This window comes from Lepisosteus oculatus, chromosome 2, assembly GCF_040954835.1.
Source record: "Lepisosteus oculatus isolate fLepOcu1 chromosome 2, fLepOcu1.hap2, whole genome shotgun sequence".
Classification (NCBI taxonomy): Eukaryota; Metazoa; Chordata; class Actinopteri; order Semionotiformes; family Lepisosteidae; genus Lepisosteus; species Lepisosteus oculatus.
The window spans coordinates 52,372,519-52,395,393 of NC_090697.1; the positions used below are offsets into that span (position 1 = coordinate 52,372,519).

General features: G+C 35.9%; 1 protein-coding gene across 25 annotated transcripts in view; it reads left to right on the forward strand.

The window, feature by feature from the left end:
• LOC102692053 (syntaxin-binding protein 5) overlaps positions 1–22,875 on the forward strand; it is a 219,130-nt gene that overhangs the window by 145,978 nt on the left and 50,277 nt on the right. For all 25 annotated transcript variants that reach the window (XM_069179051.1, XM_069179015.1, XM_069179018.1 and 22 more), the window contains 5 exons: positions 2,765–2,912; positions 10,357–10,424; positions 14,089–14,129; positions 16,733–16,953; positions 22,498–22,676. In XM_069179051.1, coding sequence (XP_069035152.1) covers positions 2,765–2,912; positions 10,357–10,424; positions 14,089–14,129; positions 16,733–16,953; positions 22,498–22,676 — 657 coding nt within the window. The remainder of the gene's footprint in view (positions 1–2,764; positions 2,913–10,356; positions 10,425–14,088; positions 14,130–16,732; positions 16,954–22,497; positions 22,677–22,875) is intronic.

Below are 22,875 nucleotides of genomic sequence, written 5' to 3' on the forward strand. Positions count from 1 at the left end.
TACTGTATGTATTGTATATTATATGTTATACATTATACTGTATAATTTTAATATTACATATAAGAATTAAATACAGTATATAGGAATGTTTGTCTACATGCATTTTTTTAACATTTCCAGTGCTAGTGCTGGGGAGTAAGACTTCAGAAGGGATTGGTGCTGAGTTTGTTTTTCTTAATTCAGTTTTCAATAGTCTCCTATCTTCATGCTGTATTCAGTGATACATGTTTGTTTCTATATGCTTTCATCACTCATGGCTATGTGTGAAATGTACAGTATAATTGATATACGTTGATAGGGTATCCACAACTTTTTAATGAGTCTAGTTACCCAGAATCAGATGTCTATCCAATAAGAGACACCTGTTACTCAAGTGTCCCAAAACCTTTTCTCCTTTAAAATAGAGGTTCTACACTTGATTTAATTGATCCAAGAGGGTTAAAGTGAACTAAATTAATTAAAAATAAAATACCTAGCAGCTATCCAGATGCAGCCATTCAAAATGCGCGGGCGATACCGCATTATTTTGCGGTGCGCTTTACGCAGTCTACCATGAGTTACAGGTAAATACCGCGAGTTACCGGTAAATACCGCTAGTTACCGTAAATTCTCCTATAATACCACAAGCAAAATAATAGTATCCGGAATTTCCCCATGGTGGAGCTAATAAAGCTCAACCTCTCATGTTTGAGCTGTCGCCATCAAAGTCTTTAACAAAGATATTACTAATAGTATTAATAATGAATGACCTTGGACAAGCTGTAAACTCAAAGTATTGCCCTGGTCCACATTCTTTTTTTCATTGACCGTCTTTGTAAAAGTAACACCACAGCATTTCGCAATCACGCATTTGTTTCCAATCATGCAAAGTACAATAATTTTTGAGAATCGATTCACCATGCCTTTCACATGCTCATAAAAGAGATTGATTTAAGAACATAAACATATTACCGTATGCAAACTGTACTGTATACAGTATGTATATGTATATTTAATGTCTTAACTGTGCCCGTTTAAGTATTGAATATTTATATGGAATTTTACCACTGAAGGGAAATCTTAGTACCTGAGCATAAAAAGAATAGGAGCATACTGTAACGCGTGAGAAGGCCATAAACGATATTAATTTTAGAACTTAAACATACAGTATATGGCTGGTCTTGTTACTTTAAAGAAAACATACACACCAGTATTCCATTTCTCCCTAAACATTTTAAGCATCCAAGTCTTTAACTAAGTCAACAAGCATACTTTTAGAATTTGATTAAAAGGGAATATAATATGGAATCGCGTATCTAAAGAAATTAATAACGATATAATTATATTAATGTACCTCAACACAAGAATAGTACACGCTGTACATTGTCTGTTCCAACGTAAATTGCAAAAATGCACTTGGAATCTGTCCAAGCCCTACTTTGTCATTTTCATTTTCTTTAACTGCAACGGACATAAAAACTCCTTTGCTTTTAACAGAGTGTTTCATAATTTCTAACTACAAAATTATTTAAATTGCGAAACTTATCATTCAACCAGAGCTCGAAATGTCACAAGGATCCTCTAGAGCACAGCAAAGACTGTATTAAAAGAATCACGTATCTAAAGAAATTAATAAGATATAATTATATTTGTGTACTGCGACAGGGCTGTGTAGGGCTGTTTCACCTCTCTCTTCATGTAACTCTATTCAAAAGCCATTTAGCAAAGAGGCGATGAGAAGAGTGACAAACTAGTATACTTTAGATCTTTTTTTTCTGAACCGGGGAAGATCTGATCATGTTTCTCTATAACAATAATAAAAAACTTTATTTTACATATCACCTTTAAAAGTGGCATCTCAAAGCAATACAGTAGATGTAAACCACAGATTACAAAGTAAATTTCCCAAATATGCCCAAATATTTCAAAGTACGGTATACTTATTACCCTTATCTTACACTGCCAAAGCGTGGTAGAAAAGAATTGTATAGCGTGCCACAATTTTCAAAATCATTACAATATTGCGCAATTTGAAATAGTCAGAACAGAGTTTGTGTTATATTTGATCTTGTTGATCTTTATTTCTTTTTTTTTAATGTCTTAGTAACCCGAGAATGAACTGAATTCTAAGTATGTAAGCTGTCAAAATGAGAAACATGAAATATGCTACACAGGTATATTACTTACACCTCATTGTTGCTTCTGCACTGTGCACAACATGTAGAAATTACACCAGTGAATGATAATTGCCAAGTACTTGTGCAGTTTTAGAAAAATGCAGCTCTGTACAAAAGCAGAACAGTATTATTAGTGATAATGTACTAGACTTAAATTTGATGTTCTAGAAAAATAAAAATTCTAAGCTATTTTCCACTAGTTTCAGTCCCTCTTAATATTTACACTTGTGTTGGTGCAAACATGAAATGTGACATTTCAGGTTCTTCTGGGTTTATAAAATGAAATTGCCTGACCAGGTTGTGTATTGAGGCTTGAGGCGTGAGACCAGATTCCATCTGCACCTCAGGAAGTATGAATTTGTTTCCTAAAAGTGTGAGGAGCTCTACTGTGATTATTATTAGGATGCTTAATTAAAAAGAGTTGTTACAGTTACAGTTGTTATGTCTTAATGTGGAAAATGGTCCTAAAATTCTGTGTGGCTTGAGCTATGGGCTGCAAACTAAGATATACAGTATAAATCTGTTTTTTTAGGAAATTAAAAGAAAGCGCAATTAGTGAAATGTAAATGTATCAATCATAAAATCTGTCATTTTTCATCTCTTCACAGTTACCCAATATTTGAGAACCCATACCCCCTGAGTATACACGAGTCTCCTGTAACTTGTTGTGAATACTTTGCTGACTGTCCTGTGGATCTCATTCCTGCACTTTACTCAGTGGGATCAAGACAAAAACGGCAAGGATACAGTAAAAAGGTATTATCTTCCATGTTCTTTAAGATAAAATATAATCATTCATAATGTCCCTTGTTTTTCTCTGCACTGAAAACTGCAATTCTGTGTGCATGCCATTTCTGAAGATTTGCACATCTGAAACTCTTTTCAAATTCCTGAGAGTTTTTTAATGAAGCTATGGATAGCTATGGAGAGGGGGAAGTAAGGATAATAGCCTCCACACACAGTGGCTATTAAAAATATTCCCTTGACTTTTACACATTTTATTGTGTTACAATATGTAATGTAATTTCATTGGGTTTTTATACCATGGATAATCACAAAACACTCTACGGTGTGAAAACATTTCTACAGATCCTCCTAAATTATAACTATGAAAGAGAAAATAAAGTATTCATGGCCTTTCAAAAGACACATCTAAATAAGTCTCTGTTGTAGCCAATTGTGCAATCAGTTGTCTTCAGAACAAAATTAGTTGAATGGGGTCCACCTGTGTGCAATGAAACTGTTTCACGTGAGTCCAGATTAAATACAGCTATCTATGGGAAGACCCACAGTTGACTAGCTCAATTCCCTGAGTTCTTCATCTGAACTGGCACTGGCAAAACTAAAGCCATTGTTGTAAAAAACTCATCATATTTTTGACTACAGACTCTGAGACTTTTTTTTAAAAAGTGCAAGAAGATTCTATGATCTGATGAGACCTAAATTCACCCTTTTGGCCTCAACTCTAATTGCTGTGTGTGGCACAAACATAATACTGCACATCATCCTGAGAATACCATTCCTACTGTGAAGCATGGGAGTGACATCATCATACTGTGGGGATGCTTCACTGTGTCAGGGCAGGGAAGACTTGTGAAGATGGATGCAGCAAAGTACAGAGAAATACTGGAGGATACAACCTGCTGCAGTTTGGAAGAGACCTGGGAGTTAGGAGAAGATTTATCTTCCAGCAGGACAATGACCAAAAGCAAGCAGCCAAAACCATGCAGGAGTGGTTTAAAAACAAAATTGTTTGGAAGTTTAATGTTGGAGTCTGGGCCTCATTCCAGTCACAGATCTGTGGCAGGAGTTGAAGAAGCTGTTCACCAATAGTCTCCATCTTACTTGAGGTGCCTTGAGCAATTTTGCAAAAAAGAATGGGTATCAAAACTGTAGGGTCTGGATGTGCAAAACAGGTAGTCTTATCGCAGAATCTGTTATTTCTGATAAAGGTGCATCTACCAAATATTGACTTAAAGCGGTTGTATACTTATTTACTCATTGTTTTCAGTTTCATATGTATAATATTTAATTTAGGACAATTTGTTGAATTAGGCTTTCACTTTGACATTATAAATTGTGTTTTGATTAATGGCAAAAAATCAGTTAAATGCATTATAATTCTGTATTGAAACACAATAAAATATGAAAAAGTCCTAAAAGTGGGGTGAATATTTTTGATAACCACTGTATAAACCATGCTTATTAGTCTGGTCTAACGACTAGATTTATCACAGTGCTTTTGATGCTGTGGCTGTTTTATTATTCTTCTCTTTTTTTACAGACTTTCAAAAATAATTTAACTGAAAAATATCAGACTTCCAATTCTGTGGATAAAATCTTAGTGAACCTCAGTGGCTCAACACATGTTTGCTTGTGATAGGATGGAATTCCATCACCTTTCCCGTTCAGAATAATCCCACTTCTCACTTGTGTTCAATACTATTGGAAGTGGTGGAATAATCAGGTCCAACCCACATGCTATTACGGATCTGGTGCAAGGTCCTAATGCCATTAGGACCTTGCATTAGTAATGGTTCGGTCGTTTTATTTTACAGCTCATGTGTCCAGTTATTTGTTATTTTTTACACTTACTAGGACAGTTCATGCATCTTCATATGCTGTAATTATTTCAGTAGTAAAATATGTTTGAATGATCTGATTTAGCTGCGACAGCAACATGTGTTAGTGGATCTATACCTGAAAGTTAAGAAGATCTAGGTAAATATTATTAGTGTTAAAAGTGTAGGATAAAATTGAACAGAACAAGAGTGAGGACAGACCGTATGACAGAAGTTAAAGCATGTGCCAGGCAAAAGCTACTGGTGCAGATCATCGGAAAAGACCAGATTGAAGCTAATTATATAAACCCTGCTAAGATAGCTCGCTATTCTGTGTATTTAGGGAACTTTAGTGAAGAATACCTCAGTTAAAACAACCTCTCCTACTTAGTGAGTGTATGTTAGAATAGGGAAATACAGTAGGTTTCCATTTATTCTGTGGCAGTTGGGATTGCAGAGAGAGATTTAACTGTAGGTTGTATTCTACTTAGTTTAGAAGGCATCTTATCTCTTACTGTGGTCTTATTTGTAGGCATTAAGAGTCAATACTTGGTGACAGACTGGGATTTTTCTGGGTGATCCAGACCTAGGTCTCTGAAATGTCTTGTATGTAAACTTGTACAGTGCATAGGGAACCCTGTGTGTTGTATGTTTATGTTGTGTGTAGTCTAGTGTGTTTCATTGTCAGTTTTAATAAATATTTATTTAACCAAGCCTGAATGACCATTTTCACCATAACTGTATAGTCTTGGCAGAAATCCAGTTTACGTGTTGTGGGTTATGATATTTTACTTTATGATTTATCCACTTAATCAGTACCTGATTCCTCCATTTTCATAACCCCTCTTTTGTAACAATACTAGCACTGAAGAAAAAAAAGGTTTTATTCATTGTAATTTATTCACATTACTTAAGCCTGACCTGAGGCTTACACTGACAAACATTACAACTCACTTCACTGAACTTTGCTCAAAAAAGCAGGCTCATCCATCACATTAAAAAGGTAAGACTACTTATAATAAATTTTCATACTGATACCACTGATGTTGTGTGCTTTTATGTATAGAAAAAAGTGTTTTATAATAGATTTTTAATAATTTCATTTGCATCTCACTTAACAAATCTTGCATTTTACAACTATACAGTATGAAAAAGCAATGCACAACTGGCAACCCACTGAGCTAAGCAGGTGTGAGCCTGGCCAGTACCTGGGGAGACCTACTGGGGAAAAGCTAAGGTTTCTGCTGGAAGAGATGTCAGTAGGGCCAGAAAAGGCCCTGTCCTTCGAATAAAACATTAAACCAAGGTCCTGACTCTCTGTGGTCATTAGAAATTCCAGGGCATTTGTAAGATGAGCATTTTGGCACCATATGGCAAATCATCCAGGTGGGTGCTGCACATTGGTGGTGGTGGAGGGGAGTCCCCGTTCCCTATAAAATGCTTTGAGTGGAGTGGCCAGAAAATTGCTATATAAGTGTAAGCAAATAGTATTATTAAAAAAGGCAAAATACAAGCATTTTGAAGCCATGAAACCTTTTAAGAATGCATGGTGCCTAAATAAAAGTTGCAGATGTGTAAACTGACGTGAGCCCCATGTCTTCTGCAGTTCTCTTACTTATCTTGCAACAGTCTATTCACAGGTTAAAATAAAACATGAAAAAAGTTTAAATGTGTAATTTTAAAAGGGTTATACAATATGTAAAATATTACAAAGTATAGTTGCAAACATCATTTTTGTATGTAAAATCATAACTCATGAAGAAATGTTGTCTGGTGTCTTAACTGTTCTTATGAACTGTTATGATGAAAAGCAAAGTGAGGACGTGAATGTAAATGTATAGAATATAGCAGCTCCTCCCTAAAGGGCATGCTTTATTCCCTGTTATTACTTTGGTGTTTGGGTGCAACTCTTTCTGTATGCAGTATGTTTTTTGATGGAACAAGTAATAGGTTTATTCCATGCTGAAAAAAAGAAGAGAGAAAAAACACATTTTGGCTGTGGAGCCTTCTTCAGGTGTGGTTCTTCACCCACCTGAACATGTTTTTTGATATTGACAAAGGGTGGGAGATCAGGCTTTAGATGTGTCATGCAGACCAGTTTGCATGGTCCATGTCGTGCTTTTCTGAAATGAACAGGGGCCTCCACATACAGATGCAGCCATTCAAAGTGCGCGGTTCAGACACGTACCGGAGGTAATTGGCTACGGCGTCGCGCATTTTGACTCAAGATGACTCGCGGTACCGCGGTACGTGATTGGTTGACCGACAGGGGCACTCGTGGTCCGTTGGTCTGTCGTAGAAAGATTTACAGTAAACGTCTTTACTGTGCCCGTTGTAGTATTGAATATTCATATGGAATTTTACCACTGAAGGGAAATCTTAGTAGCTGAGCATAAAAAGAATAGGAGCATACTGTAACGCGTGTGAAGGCCATAAACGATATTAATTTTGGAACATAAACATACAGTACATGGCTGGTCTTGGTACTTTACTTTAAAGAAAAAATACACACCAGTATTCCATTTCTCCCTAAACATTTTAAGCATCGAAGTCTTTAACTAACGAGATACCGGAGTCAACAAGCATACTTTTAGAATTTGATTAAAAGGGAATATAATATGGAATCGCGTATCTAAAGAAATTAATAACGATATAATTATATTCATGTACCGCAACACAAGAATAGTACACGCTGTACATTGTCTGTTGATAATGTTTCTGCAGTGCTTTTTCAGCACGCTGCATGTGATCGTGCCGGTGGCGTTGTGGGTTAGGTTCCTGACTCCCATGTCACACGGTCTGTGATCGAATCCCACTGGAACTATGACTTTTTTCAACCAGATATTCTTACTTGTAAAATGTATACCGTTGCATTGCAGTTAGTTAATGTAGTTAGTCCATAGTCAGCAATCTAAACTTTATTGTTAAGCTTTAATGATTGATGTTGTACCAGTAACCTTTAGAAATACTAAAGTACTTCACAAATGCTTTGTGAGTTTGGAAATCTTTTGAGTAAAAGCCTTATAAAAATAGGTTTAGTTTTTACAGGATGTCACAAAGAAATAGGGTGGTATAATTTTTATAATTGCTTAGTGATTGTATTTGGAAGATTATGGACTAAACAGACTTCAGGGATGCCAGTGGATCATTGTGCTATTTGGAATTATTCCAAAAATCAAGTGACCTCTTTGCTGTAGTATTTTTAGTATTATTTATCTAGTATTAATAAAGAATAGATTTATTAAAGTCGTGCGATGTGTAAGCGGGATATGTAAAATAAAGTTTTTTATTATTGTTATAGAGAAACATGATCAGATTTTCCCTGGTTCAGAAAAAAGACGATTAAAATCTGTAATCTTTCCACTTGTATGTCATCGGAAAATACAAGAAGTTTCTGCTTTGTGCTAAGACATTAACGAGTACAACCCCCCTCTCTGCGGGAGTGCTGGCTGTGACGAATTAAACCGGTTTCACAGGTATTTTCAAAGTAGGAAGTACAGTACTTACTACTTAAGAAAGCTAGGCTCCTCAATGAAATCGCTTTAACATGCTAATGCGTTGGTGTAACAGTCCGGACGTGGCAAGCTTCCAATGTCAACTCGACTCGATTGGAAGACAATGAACGTATTCTAGCCCTAAATGAATTAATAGCAAACATGGTTTACATAAAAGACATTTTATTCAAGAAAGTTTATAATAATACGATCTATAGTTGAAATCTGAGCCTAAATATAAAGAAAAAGCATTTTCAGAGAGCAATCACGCTGTGTTTATGTAGAAAAAGCGATTAGGTTTATGAGCAATCTAATTACCTATTAGCTTAAAATGCTATATAAAATAAAATGTATTTAAAGATGAATGATAAGTGTCGCAGTTTAAATAATTTTCGTAGTTAGAAATTATGAAACGCTCTGTTAAAAGCAAGAGAGTTTTTATGTCCGTTGCAGTAAAAGAAGATGCCTGACAAAGTAAGGCTTGGACAGATTCCAAGTGCATTTTTGCAATTTACGTTGCATTGTCCAATGTGCTGCTGTAATACAGTTTAAAATACAGTAAGTCTAAACTGTATCAGCTTTATTTATGGGTTGCAATTTAGAAAAAGTCAAAAACCGTACTCAAAATGCAATTTAGAGCTTTCTGGCAAGAGGAGACACCCAAATTAATAATGTAACATGCCACTGTTTGTGCGTGAACAAAGATATACTGCAATTTTCCTTAGATACGCGATTAAAAAAAATAAATTTTTTGAATCCCCGGCGGAACACATTCCATAAGAATCAGCGCTTTTACATATCGCCTTTAAACACATATATTTAAACACGCGTTTACGATTTAAATCAAAACGCGATTTAAATCAATATAAATGTTTATTTTGTAATGCACAGGTGACTATTCATTGTTATTAAAAAGACTTAAATTCGATCATGTTGTGATATTTAGAAATATAAATTTGTTTGGTGCGAGTGAGGTTTTATTTAATCTCTGACCAAGGGAAACGTTTCATTTTTTCAAAGAAATGTTTGTTAAAAAAAAGTCATAGTTCCAGTGGGATTCGATCACAGACCGTGTGACATGGGAGTCAGGAACCTAACCCACAGCGGTCACATGCAGAGTGCTGAAAAAGCACTACAGAAACATTATCGACAGACAATGTACAGCGTGTACTATTCTTGTGTTGCGGTACATGAATATAATTATATCGTTATTAATTTCTTTAGATACGCGATTCCATATTATATTCCCTTTTAATCAAATTCTAAAAGTATGCTTGTTGACTCCGGTATCACGTTAGTTAAAGACTTCGATGCTTAAAATGTTTAGGGAGAAATGGAATACTGGTGTGTATGTTTTCTTTAAAGTACCGAGACTTGTTTAAGTTCTAAATTAATATCGTTTATGGCCTTCACACGCGTTGCAGTAGGCACTAAGATTTCCCTTCAGTGGTAAAATTCCATATAAATATTCAATACTTAAACGGGCACAGTTAAGACATTAAATATACATATACATACTGTATACAGTACAGTTTGCATACGGTAATATGTTTATGTTCCTAAATCAATCTCTTTTATGAGCATGTGAAAGGCATGGTGAATCGATTCTCAAAAATTACTGTAGGAGAATTTACGGTAACTCGCGGTAGACTGCGTACAGCGTACCGGAAAATAATGCGGTATCGCCCGCGCATTTTCAATGGCTGCATCTGTACTGTACATGCCATGCATTCTTGAAATAAACAATATGTACGGTACTGTGTCTGTTGTTTTTAACACAAATTACACATGAAATACACATGTATATATGATATCCAATATAATCTCCTCCATTTAGACTTCCAGATAGGATGCCTTTATGGTGCTTTTTCATGATGGTCTTTTTGCCTCTGCCACGTTGAGTGATGACAGAAATTAGCTCATACTTCTCACTATTTGATTAACTTTATTCAGCCATAGAAAAACCTTACTTGTCTGTTTTGCATTTTCTTATGAAATGCAAGCTTGTTTTAATCCATTCTATCAGATTAGCCGGAGAGTAAATAAACAACACACTTATAAACAGGAGGCGTCTAAATAAAACAATATATTTATTATGATATGATGTCCAGTTTTTAACACTTGCTGTTTCAATTTCTTTTTTAGGAATGGCCGGTCAGTGGAGGTAACTGGGGCCTGGGAACACAGAGTTATCCAGAGATAATTATCACTGGGTAAGTCAAGGAGGAGAAATCAACTTGCAGTTTTAGGCAAAGAGTTAAAGGAAAAAGATTTTTTTAATATTATTAAAATTGTAGTTATTTTTCAGACACAAATCTTTCTTAGGCTGACTTTGTGGCAGAGTATGGCCTTTCTTTTACTCCATGTAGTTGAAACTTATGTAGAAGAAGTGGAAAATAATTTGTTATTTATGGTAATATACATATTAAAATATGTAAAACACCGTGTTTGCAATGCAGAACAAAGCAGTCTGCTGTCTGGACTGAATGCTCCCTTATGACTTGAATGTTGGAGAAACGTATTTGCAAAGCATCGGGCAACCAAAACCAAATCGCAATTCAATTTAAATTCATGCTTTATTATCCACTAGGGTAAAATTGTTTTATGGCAGAGCACAACATAATAATACAACATAACAACCATCACCAATAACAGAATTCAGGACAAACAGTATTCCAGGGACATATTAGAACTTTAAGAAAATAAATAATTATTTTGTATTTTTCTAAAGTGAAGTTGCACAGCAGATGATTTTTTCCTGAATCAATACAGGTTGAGGCACAAAGGCATTTCCCAGATGGGAATGATACAGATTCAGCCTCAAGAGTGTGTTTAGGCTGACCTGATTTATCCCAATAATTATGCTATGTACTTTATGTTCAAAACTATTTCACAAAAATATTACCATTTTCACTACCAGTGTTATCAATCCAACAGATGATATGTTGAGACACTTCCAATAAATGATTTACAGAAAATTGTAAAACTAGTTATGCCCAAGCATCCTTAGAAAAAAGATCTATATTGGCCTTTTTATATATATCTATCTCATCTTAAATATGTTTCTGTAACCAGTCCCAAATACTCGTGATCAATGACACTCTCTACAATACTTTTACAATATCACCATTGATTACAGTGAGTTTGGAGGCAGACTACATTTTTTCCTCATATGACCAGACACACCCTGTGGTGATTCAGTAGAAGTGCAACATACATCATAATATGGCTGGAAATGTAGTGGAATGTATTTGCCAATCAATGGATAAAGAATAGACATACTGTATTGTGAATTATAGTTGTACAATTCATTGTAGCTATTTTTGTATGAACAATAGCTACTCTATTATTGGTGGAGGGAGAAGCCTTCTTTTGTGATACACTACATTTGACTTGAAGGAGTCCTTTCTTTCCCAGAGTTATTGATTTTTGGATTGCACCTCCGTTGGGATACGTCCTAGATAAGTTGTCCCTGCAGCATTGTTACATCCACACATACCAGCTCAGTGTGCTCAGCATGCAGAACACCTTGAGATTTTTGCAATGGCATTTAGCTAGGAGTTTTGAGAAGATACTAGCCTCTCTTTATATCTCTATAGCCCTATGATACTCAAACAGTGCCTCTCAGAGTATCAGTGTCAGAGATAGTTTTAACTTAGATACCATCCTTGAAGTAGACTCTGCTTTCTGCACATTTTTAAATGTTTAACAATTAACCCTTTTGAAGGTATTTTATTTTATATGTTTTAATTAAAAAACAACAAAATAGTTTACTTAATTACTTACTAGCATGTTTCCGTTTCTTAAAACTGTTTCTTAAAACAGAAAACTGTCTTAATTCCATTTGCTGCCTATTAGTTTTTTTTCTGCTTTTTATATATAATATTGCCAGCTATATGACCCTTCTTCAGAATTTTTGTTTTCAAATTATTCAACCTTTCTTATTGCTGCACCACTGCTTTCTGCAATGTTGTACTGTATATTAGCTGAAGAAAACACAAATGTTTCTTTTTACACTGCAAACTGACTATAAACAGCAAGTTTACAGCAGTGAGAGGATTGGCAGAACTCGTGCCTGATAATGCTCATCTCTGCAGAGGTCACTAGTATTCAGTGTGCAGTATGCAGTAGCTGAGTACCACTCATGCTGTATTTGATTTGTCCCATGTCAATAAGGGATGAAAGACACAATTCTCAGTTCTCAGCTGACAGTGAGTTCTCATAGCTTCGACTCCAATCTGCAACATGCAGAAGACAGGAGCTGTCTAACATTGTGGGAAAATACTTTTACCAAAAGATCCACTTAAGTTTTTTTTTTGAATACAAACAATGGTGCAATGGGTGCTATCTATGTGGAGTTTGTATTTTCTCCCTGTTTTCATGTTGGGTTTACTCCATGTGCTCCTATATCCTCCCACAATCCAGAGACATAGTGGTTGGTAAATTGGGATGTGGGAAAATAGGGGGGAGCATGTGTACGTCGGTGTCTGTGTGTGCCCTGCAGTGGACTGGCATCCCCTCCAGGCTGTACACCGCCTTTCACCTGTTGCTTGCCGGAATAGGCTCTGGGTTCCCCATGACCCTAAATTGAAGCGTTTAGAAAATGGATGGATGGGTAACTATATAAAACTTAAATTAGTGTGATGAGAACAATTGTAATTTTTGGTAAAATGCCAAAGTTAAAATGTTGATACAGTCTCTTTTGTGTCTTTAACATATAAAGGCTTCAGGTACCACAGGTTTGAGCTTCAGTCATGTCGCTTACTGACTGTGACCAGGATTCCCCAAGTAGTTGACAATTTTGAGCACCACTAAAAGGTATAGTGGAATTAGTCAGCCAGGGCTGTCTTGGCTCACAGCAACATGCCCTGGCTGACTAATTCCACAATGACAGCACCATATACCTGCAAGTGCCCAGGAGGCTGCAGGTATATGTTGCTGTCATTGTGGGATGCAGCCATTTTCCAGTCCCCTAAAGCAAAGAAATATAAATAGGACAGTTTCCCACATTCTCTTCATTCGGATTTGGACAGAAGAAAGCTTGTCCACCCCAGCCTTTCAGAACTTACCACTGTACAAAAAGATTTAAATAATAAAAACTATAAGTAAAAAGTATCAGTGGTGAGAGCCATAGCATATTTCTTCATACTTTTACAGATATTGTTTAATCTCTATAGGGCGTGCAAGGTAAATGCATAGTTGATGCCTCATCAGGTTTTTGAAAAGCTAGAGGAAAATGCAAAACCCACTCCTCCTCCACAGTCCTATGTAGTCAGACTCATGGAATTGCATTTTCACAACTCAAATCCTTGCTTCATAGTGAGATCATAAAAACAGGACTCCAGTGATGCAAATATTTCATTCCAAGGTTACAAACAGCCAAATACTTCCAAGTCTAAATTTGTTGTTCTCTACTGCTAATTCTATACCATAAATAACTGCTTCTGGGAAGGCCTTGTAGTCTTTAAGTTAACAAGACTGGGTAAGGGTGATAGTTTTCTTCAGGGTGGAAAATAAGGGTGATTATACTTTACATTTTCATTGCACTCCTGTAAGTATGTTAACTTGCATCTCATTTACTGTGTATTATCATTATTGAAGTGTGTTTGTTTTGTATTTTCTTGTATGAATCAACAGACAACATAAAGCTCATTGCTTTTTTGCTCCTTTTTATAAATAATATTTTTTTAAAGATGTATGACTATCAAGAAATCAGCTAGGCCATTCATAACATGAAAACAGTAGTAGCTTAAATTGTGTATTGTGTGAACAGTGTATGATTTGTAATAGATAACTTGGGATATTATAATGGGATACCATTGATTATTTACAAATCTTTACCCAGTTTAATTTGCTTTTTCTTTTTATTTAAATTAGGCATGCAGATGGATCAATAAAATTTTGGGATGCTTCTGCAAGTAAGTTGCCATGTTTTCTTGAATATCACAATACAAACCCATATTTTGGCCCTTAAAATTTAAGTTTCAAATTAAACTAAAAAATTATCAAAAATCCAGACTAAAACATTCAGATCACTTGTCAAACATCAGCCATTCATAAGCTTTTTGGGATTCCATTTATCCAATTCAATTGAATTATTAGGCCAGTTGATAATAATAAGAAATAAAGCAAGGCCAGGAAAGCAACTTAATCCTCTATATCTTTGCAGAGCTACTTGATTCAGACATCTTCTGTTCAGTTCAGATATTTGTCATATGCACAAGTGCAATGAAATGCTTATATGTGATGAGTTACTTACAAAACCAAAATTCAGAGATCTCATTGAGTTCTGTTTGTGTTTTTATGGCGCTGTCTGTATTTAGCTGTGTTTCTAATGACAAGGAAACCACATACCACTTGTTGTGTTAGATCAACAGGAAAATAGAGATTTTTTGGAAAAAATGGGATTGTTTAGGGTCATGTGGCCTACATCTATTAAGATTACCGATTTGGCCCTGTGCGCAAAGAAGCTTTTCACAAGAACCCAAGATAAATCTCTTTCAGTGTGCACTTCATAGAGACAGTCCTAAGTGCCTGACTTATTTTTCTAGTGCTTGTGTACTTAGTGCCTAAATTATGTTACTGGAAAAAGAATGTGATTAGTTCCCTGCCTTCAAAGCAAACAGGTGGGGCAGGGCCCTGTTTACTGTTTACCACTGCAGCTCACTTTCATTACGGAGACTAAGTGCATTTATTTATGGATCATGTCGAGGAAATGGAAACATTTCATCTCCAGGTCTTTCTCTGGGCTTGAATGGCTTATCTTCCCAAAATCTATTTTCTTTCTAACAGGGATCGATCTGTCATTTTTGTTTTTTTATTTTACTGAGATATACAGTAAATTGTTGAAAGCCAGCATACCTGTTATATATACAGGTTGCCATCTTATGGTGCTTACTTTCTACCTTAATGTTGCCACAGGGTTAGAAATAGAAGGATATTAACTTGATGTTGACAAAAATAGCAACGTAGATAATTCACAAAGTGTGCTGGATAGCCTGATGGAGTTGAATTTTTTTTTTATATTTCACCGATCCACATCATTCATCCTCTCTGGTCCTCAGACAAGGGAAATGTGAAATTTAAATAAAAAAGACAGAGTGACTGCACACACTGAATAAACATTAGATTCTAGTGTGGACTGATGTCCATTTGTGTGTGGACTTTTTCAGGCATGCTATTAGTACAATACATTTTATTTCTATTTAATGGAACATTAAAATAATCAGCATTCATTCTCTGTATTCAGTTTCATATTGCACGTAATGCAGTGTGCCATAAACATTTATTAAATCTGTTATAAGGTACAGTATAAGCTTAAACTAATTGAGTATTGGAATTCCATCTTGTGTCTTACCCTGCAAGTGATCTCACTATAATGAGAGAATGCACCACTTTCAAAGTACCTGACACGGCACTTTACTGTTGGTGATTCTCATCTTTCATAATAGGCTGTCACACACTGTCATATACAGTCATTGAGTTAAATGGAGATCTTGGTTAAAAGAGCAGTCACTTGTCAAAGGCATACTGTAGTTTCATTTGCAAGAAGCTGCACAAATGAGTGATGAAAGATACTGAGTATCTATGGATGCTGCATTTTTTATGTTATTGAGAACAAGCCATTGTTGATGACTGCTGTTCTGTTGTATTTTATCAGTGTAAATAAGTGTAGCTTGTTGCAGCTCTTCATAGTTTGTTGCACTACAAAATAAGACTCACAGGCTCTTTTATATTTAATTAATTGTAATTTTAATTTCCAAAATATTTAGTTACTTCTAAAACTATAGAAGCTTGTTTAAGAAGAGTTAGTTTACATGCCCATGTTTTTTTTTACTTTTTGTTTGCAATTGTAACCGCCAAGAAACCTGTGACTTTGACCTTTTGTTGGTTTGTAGTTGAAATTAAATTTCAATTTCAAAAGCAAATTGTGTTGTAATGCTTCAGCAAACACTATTTTGCATCTGTAACTGAATTCTCTTTGAAATAAAAAACTGTTTTACTTAAAGAGCATATATAAAATACAGGAACAAGTAGATGTTAATTTCACACTGAAATATAATGAGAAAAGAAGAATAAAAGACTCTACAGCTCAAACTTTTTTGCTGTTTTTTCTTCTTTCTACTTTTTCAGCTTGGAATCAACCTCTTCTTGTTTCTTTGCAGCTTACTGACATACAGTAGTTCCTCACTCTAACCTCTTGTAAAACATCTGGTTACCTACTGTACTGATTACGATGCCTGATAAAAATTCTCATAAAATGTCCTCTGCCTAGTTGTCTTAGCTGAAATACTCCTTATGGCATTTATAATGTATTTGACTCCCAATGTAAAATCACATAAAAATTATAAAATTATAATTTTTGATCTAGAAAAGTTTTCAAGAAATTGAAAACATGAGTATATATTTTTGACATTGTGCCATTCATTAAAAGCTGAAATGTAGAGTATGTTTAAAAAACATAAGAAATTGTTTGATTTCGTCTGTTTTTGTTTGTTTTGTTTTTTTCACCTGTTTCCAGTAATGCTCCAAGTACTGTACAAGCTAAAGACAGCCAAGGCATTTGAAAAGTCTCGGAACAAAGATGACAAGCCCAACACAGAAATTGTAGATGAAGATCCCTTTGCCATTCAGATCCTTTCCTGGTGTCCAGAAAGCAGGATATTGTGTGTGGCCGGAGTCTCAGCCCATGTTATCATCTATAGGTTCAGCAAGCAGGAAGTGACTACGGAGGTGGTGCAGGTAATGCCCAGACAAGTTCCAGAATGTACAGTGATTGGTCAGTATGTTGTGCCTTCTCTATTACCTTGCATTGCCATGTACCCAATGCAGGCATTGTGGGTTTGCAATTCAGAACAAATGTCCCAGTGATAAATGCTACCATTTGAGCTTAGTTTGAAAGTGACTCTTTGTTAAAGTACATTTAAAAGACTTTCTTACAGTACCTAGTTAATTTGGATTGGCTAATTAATATTTGAATATGATTGACAATTGGTTGAGAATTTGTTCAAGTTCATTTTTGTTGATGTGAAATATTGAAAATATTTGTTTGGAATTGCAGTGTTTAAGGTGAAACTCACCCTGAAAGCAATCACATCAGGGTTCACGAGCAACAAAAACTGACTGTGTGATCTCCAGTCCTACTCCTTATTCCTAGTTCATTCTTTTCAACATGAAATAATGTGGACCCATAGCATACTCATTATTTAAGTCTTTTATTGGTTGGCAAAAGATATCTAGAATATCCCATTTAATTTACTCATTTGCTATGTTTAACAGCTTTCTGGATTTAAACGGGTAGGTCCGCATTTTGCTTTTCGTGCAGATAATATTTTAGTTGCTTAGATTAGGATTCAGATAATTCATGTTAATACAATCATTTAGACAATCAGGTTCACTTGAAATGTTGCAATGTGAAAACCAGATACTTTCTGGTGCCAGTACAGCTGCAAAGTATTCACCAGAGCAAGTATGAATGCACTTGGAGGCAAACTGCAGTTTGTTTAGAACCCTACAGATAACAGTTGTCAGCATTTGAGCATGCTTTCAGTTGAATTGTGATTCAGGCCTTCATAAATTAACCTGGTATAAAAGTCCTTTTATTCATTTCTTTTTAATGTGATTTAATAATTATTAAACTTAATAAGAAAACATGCTTTGTCTTCCCGTGGTTTGAGTTTTTTTTATTATTCTAAGGTAGGATAAAAGTCAGGAGTCCAGGAGTCATTTAGTCCTATTTAGCCTATGTACTCTCCTCTAGATGAGCAAACAGTACTTCTTCTACCTGTTAAATACTGTGTGAGACAATCCATGTTTCTTCAGACTGTGTTGTACTTCATTAACATTTAAGTTAATTCTATATTTAAGCATTCAAGAAGGGTGGTTCAGTTAGCTCAAGGAACACAGCTTTATAGTGACATTTCTCTCTGTTTTTTGCATGCTTACATTTGGTAATAAATATACAAAAGTAGCCTAGAACACTTTGACCTAATTCACTCCCATGCTGGCAGGAAATGTTCTCTTTCTCTGCCTGATCTTTAGGGTCATCTACTTTTGATTTAATATTGTTTGCAATGCAATCATATTGTTATTTGTTTGATTTCTCCAGGTAAACAACTCAAAGTTCAACTTATGGAGTCTATGCAGATTTTAAATTCAGAAATGGTTCTATTAGCATTTGACTATTAAGCAGGCATATCTTTCATAAACTTACATTTCATGAGCCCCACTATAGCTCAGCCATTTCAGTCTGTAAAATAAGCGAAGTGGAGGTATTCAGGCATTGCAGCAGCAGGTACTGCCAAGAAACTAACTGCTGTTCTCAGGTTGATAGTGCTCTTGTGCCTATGAGGGGATTGAAGAGAATTACAAAAGATAGAAAGAGAAGAAAATTAATCACTGTCACATGAATGTAAATACTGCTGATAAGACTCCCAGAATTCACTGCGTAGGTCCCAAGATCACTGCAAACTGCAGTCAGCTCCAAAAAGCTGTCATCATGATGATTTGCTCTGTGCTGTGAGAACCCAGAGCTGTGTGATGTTTTATACAGTGTTTAATTGGAGCAAATTGAAGCGATTAGCACAGGGTATCCCTTTACCATGACTGACACTGACAGTGAGGCTGATAGAGAAATCACTTGTAGGAAGTGCAGTGTTTGCAATGTGAAGTCAAAACCTTGGTGTTTGTTTTGCACCAGTAAGATGTATGAGATGTCAAGGTTAAATGCAGAATCATGTTGCAACTATGTAGTGGTTTACTTTTCTGTCATGCTTTTTACAAGGGCTCAATGTACATCTACAGTATAAATGTCTGCAATCAATTCAGAGCTAAGTGTTAAAATATAAATTACCTTGTAATATCTGGGATAGAATCATCGGGGATTGAAGACTGGCAATTCCTGACAATAACACATTGCCCTTGCGCTTCTTTAGAGGAGTGCTTGTGCAGTGACAGCTGAAACATCCTCTGCAGCAGGCAGCTCAAATATTCAACAGTGTAGCTTGAGTGTTAACAGAATGACAACTAGGTTGATGTTGTAAAGCAAATGCTTTATTTCTACTAATTATTGCCTATTCTTGAGTTTTATCAGTCTACTTATTTTGATGCAAATTAATTAATCAATATGAATAGTTCCATTGGATTTAATTAGGAATGTTCACCATATTGTAAAGGGGAACTGCAGTCCCAATTTCTCATGACAGTTATTAAATCTTGTTATCAAAATAAATGAATTGACGGAATCACTAATTTTAAATTAAGCACAAAATTGTGTACTTTGTAAAAGTATGATCGCCATTGTTGTTGCAAACCACTGGTCTTGACACAGGCAAGAGCAAGAGTTCATGAGAATTGTGACGTGAAGCCCTTCCTTCTCACTCTTCGCTGTAATGACTAATGTAATATGATGTGCAAACCAATATGTACAGGTTGAGCAGCAAACACTTCACCGTGGAAACGTTTCAACATGATCTGCATGCAGAATGAACAAGAAAGTTATATTTGTTGGCAAAACCATTTCAAAGTCGAGAGCAATATTTCTGTTGGATTGAAAGAGATGTATTCACAATTCTGCTTGTTTACAGTGGAAAAGGGCTTCATCTCACCAGACATTTTGGTACCTCTATCTGAATTGCGCTGTGCATACCTGGAAATTTTGTTATGTAAATTGGAGGTTTTACAAGTTACTGTGTACATTTTACTTTACTTGTTGTTTGAAATGGTCTAATCAATTCCGATTCTTTTTAACCCTGAAATATAAAAATACTGTTGCAGTTCTGCTTTAAGCATTTTGGATTCATAGCTATGTATTGAACAGAGTTACTTTAAAATGAGGTACAGTAGTTTCCTGTTCAGGTTTTAAAAGAGCTTTAAAAAATATTTTTGCTGAGGTATTTAGAGTTGTTTTTTAACTCTTTGGTGGTAAAATTCCAATTTGTTTAAAATGAGAATTATTTCTTTATTTTTGTGGAATGCTGATATACTGGGTTCTAATATTCTATGTATTTTTAACATTAAGGTTGTGAAAGAACTGAGGTGATTTGTGGTATGCATTTTGTTTTTAACAAATTCTTGTTAAAGAAAGTTATAGGTGAAGTTATAGGTGCAGGCAGATCATAGGCATGATCTGTGGTGCTGCATCATTTTTACAATCCCAGGGATAATCATTAGAATCTTTTAAAACATATGGAAATAATAATAATTACTTACACTTATATAGTGCTTTTCTGGACACTTCACTCAAAGCACTTTACAGGTTATGGGGACTCCCCTCCACTACCACCAATGTGCAGCATCCACCTTGATGATGTGACAACAGCCATAGTGTGCTGGAAAGCTCACCACACAAATGCCCTGGACTTTTTAATGACCACAGAGAGTCAGGACCTTGGTTTAATGTCTTATCCTAAGGACAGGGCCTTTATACAGTTTAGTGTCCCCTTTGCTATGCATTATGACCCACATAGACCGCAGCGCCCCCTGCTGGCCCCATTGACACCTCTTCCAGCAGCAACCTTAGTTTTTCCCAGTAGGTCTCCCACTCAGGTACTGGCCAGGCTCACACCTGCTTAGCTGCAGTGGGCTGCTAGTTGTGAGTTGCAGGGTGATATGGCTATATTTGTACCCTAAGCCGGAGTCGAACCCAGACCTCTGCAGTCCCAGAGTCATGCACCAAATCCACTGCACCAACGCAATGGTCTTTCTAAATGAAATTTAGTAATCTTATCTTTTTTGCCTAGGGGGTTTTATGACTCTTAAAAGAATATTTAAGAATTCGAAATATATTTGATTCCTATATTTAATATAATATAATATATTCCTATATTCTTATATTTGAAATATATTTGAGGATTTTTTCTTTTCTCAACCTTGAAGATTGCTATTGACCTTGCCTTAAAGAGGCTCTGATCAGAATGCAGCATGTGTTTTGTTGCTTGAGCAAATGTGCATCGTGTTTCAAACTTCTAACTTTTGATTTGCCCACAGCAGCTACAGGGCAGCACATACTGGCTAGGACTCAGTTATTTGGAATTGCTTAAAGCTCTAATGCTAGATGGATATTTTGACTGGGACATTATAAGTGTGGCTGAGATTGCCCTCTGGTTAATGCTAAGGTCATGGTAGTTACGTACTGTGTGTTCTTTGTGCACAGTTCCAAAACAAACATAAAATGCAGAGAATAGGGTGGTGACTGCTCCCTAGCCGTTCCAGAATATATAGGGAAAGACATAATCCTGAATTTAAAAAAAATCCTATAAATAAGATGAAGCGTTTGGATATTGCTTAAATTTGGGGGGTGTCAGATGGTTTTGTTGCATAAGTCTTTAATCTCCTTATTTAGTTAGAGTTGACTGGGCAGAGACAATGAAGTGACTTTGACTTATGAATGCCAAACATTGTGAAAATCATTAAAGAAAAACACAGCAAAAGGATCAATATGCGTGTCATACCAAGCAAGTGATGCCTTCATGCCATTAGCAAGCTGGAGGCTGGACTGTTGCTCGCTGTGTGGGACATTCACAGAGAGAGATGTTTAACCTGATAATGATAGGCCATTATCTGGGAGACTACAAGTCATGACACCTCACCAAGATCAATAGACCAGCCCAAGTATGATGGTCTGACCATAAGAGTACTGTAGCTACAGTACACAACTCCATTTATAGTGATTGATGGCATCCTGACTGCACAGCACTACATTGAGTCCAGTCTTGGGTCCTCGCTTCATGCACTTCCTCCTAGCTCATTCTGATATGCCAACATTCCAAAAGGCAATGCATATTCTCATTTTGATTGTGGGACAGTGGATTTCGTGAGAGATGGCAATGTATTATTCAGGATAATTAATTTATATTTATAATGAGATTATACGGGATATATGTGTATATATAATACAATGCCAGTGCACTTTCTACACAATATTTTCCTGATAACTTCCTGAATTTGTTAGCTATAAGGGATATGTTTCTTTTGATGCTCAGTATGCTTAACACTAGTGAATCAAATGCCAAGAGCCAGATATTCTCCAGGTCATGTTTGATATTTCTCTTTTAAGATTTTCTTTGTATGACACAGAACTAGCCCAAACAGTATTTGTTCAAATTGTGTTTAAAATTATCCTTACTGAATATTGGGATTTGCCTTTTATTTTGTATTTAATATATGTATAGTTATAAATATATATCATTTTTTATACTTTAAATTTAATGTTTATGTAATGTGGAAGTGTTCATGTGATCTTTGCTTCGTAATCAGGTGTTACAAAGCTTTTTCTTTTCTGACCAGCTACTTGAAGTCCGGCTTCAGTACGAACTCAATGACATTGAGTCCCCAGAGGGTGAGCAGGTCCCTACATTGCCAACCCCAGGGGCATCCTCCAACTCCCAGTCCAGCGCCCCCCATTCCCACCCATCCACCAGCAGCAGCTCTTCCGATGGTATCCGGGACAATGTGCCCTGCCTCAAGTACGCAGTTCCTTTAACAGCTCCTCACTTCACTCTTCCACCTGCTTTTCTCACACTGTCCTGCTGCTTTCAGGCTTCAGCCTATTGCTCTGCCTTATCTTCAGTGAAATGCACACTGCAGATATTCTTTATTCTCAGCATCTGAGCTCAGAACCCATACTGGCAAGTAGCTCTTACTGTCTTAGGCTACAAAGTTAAA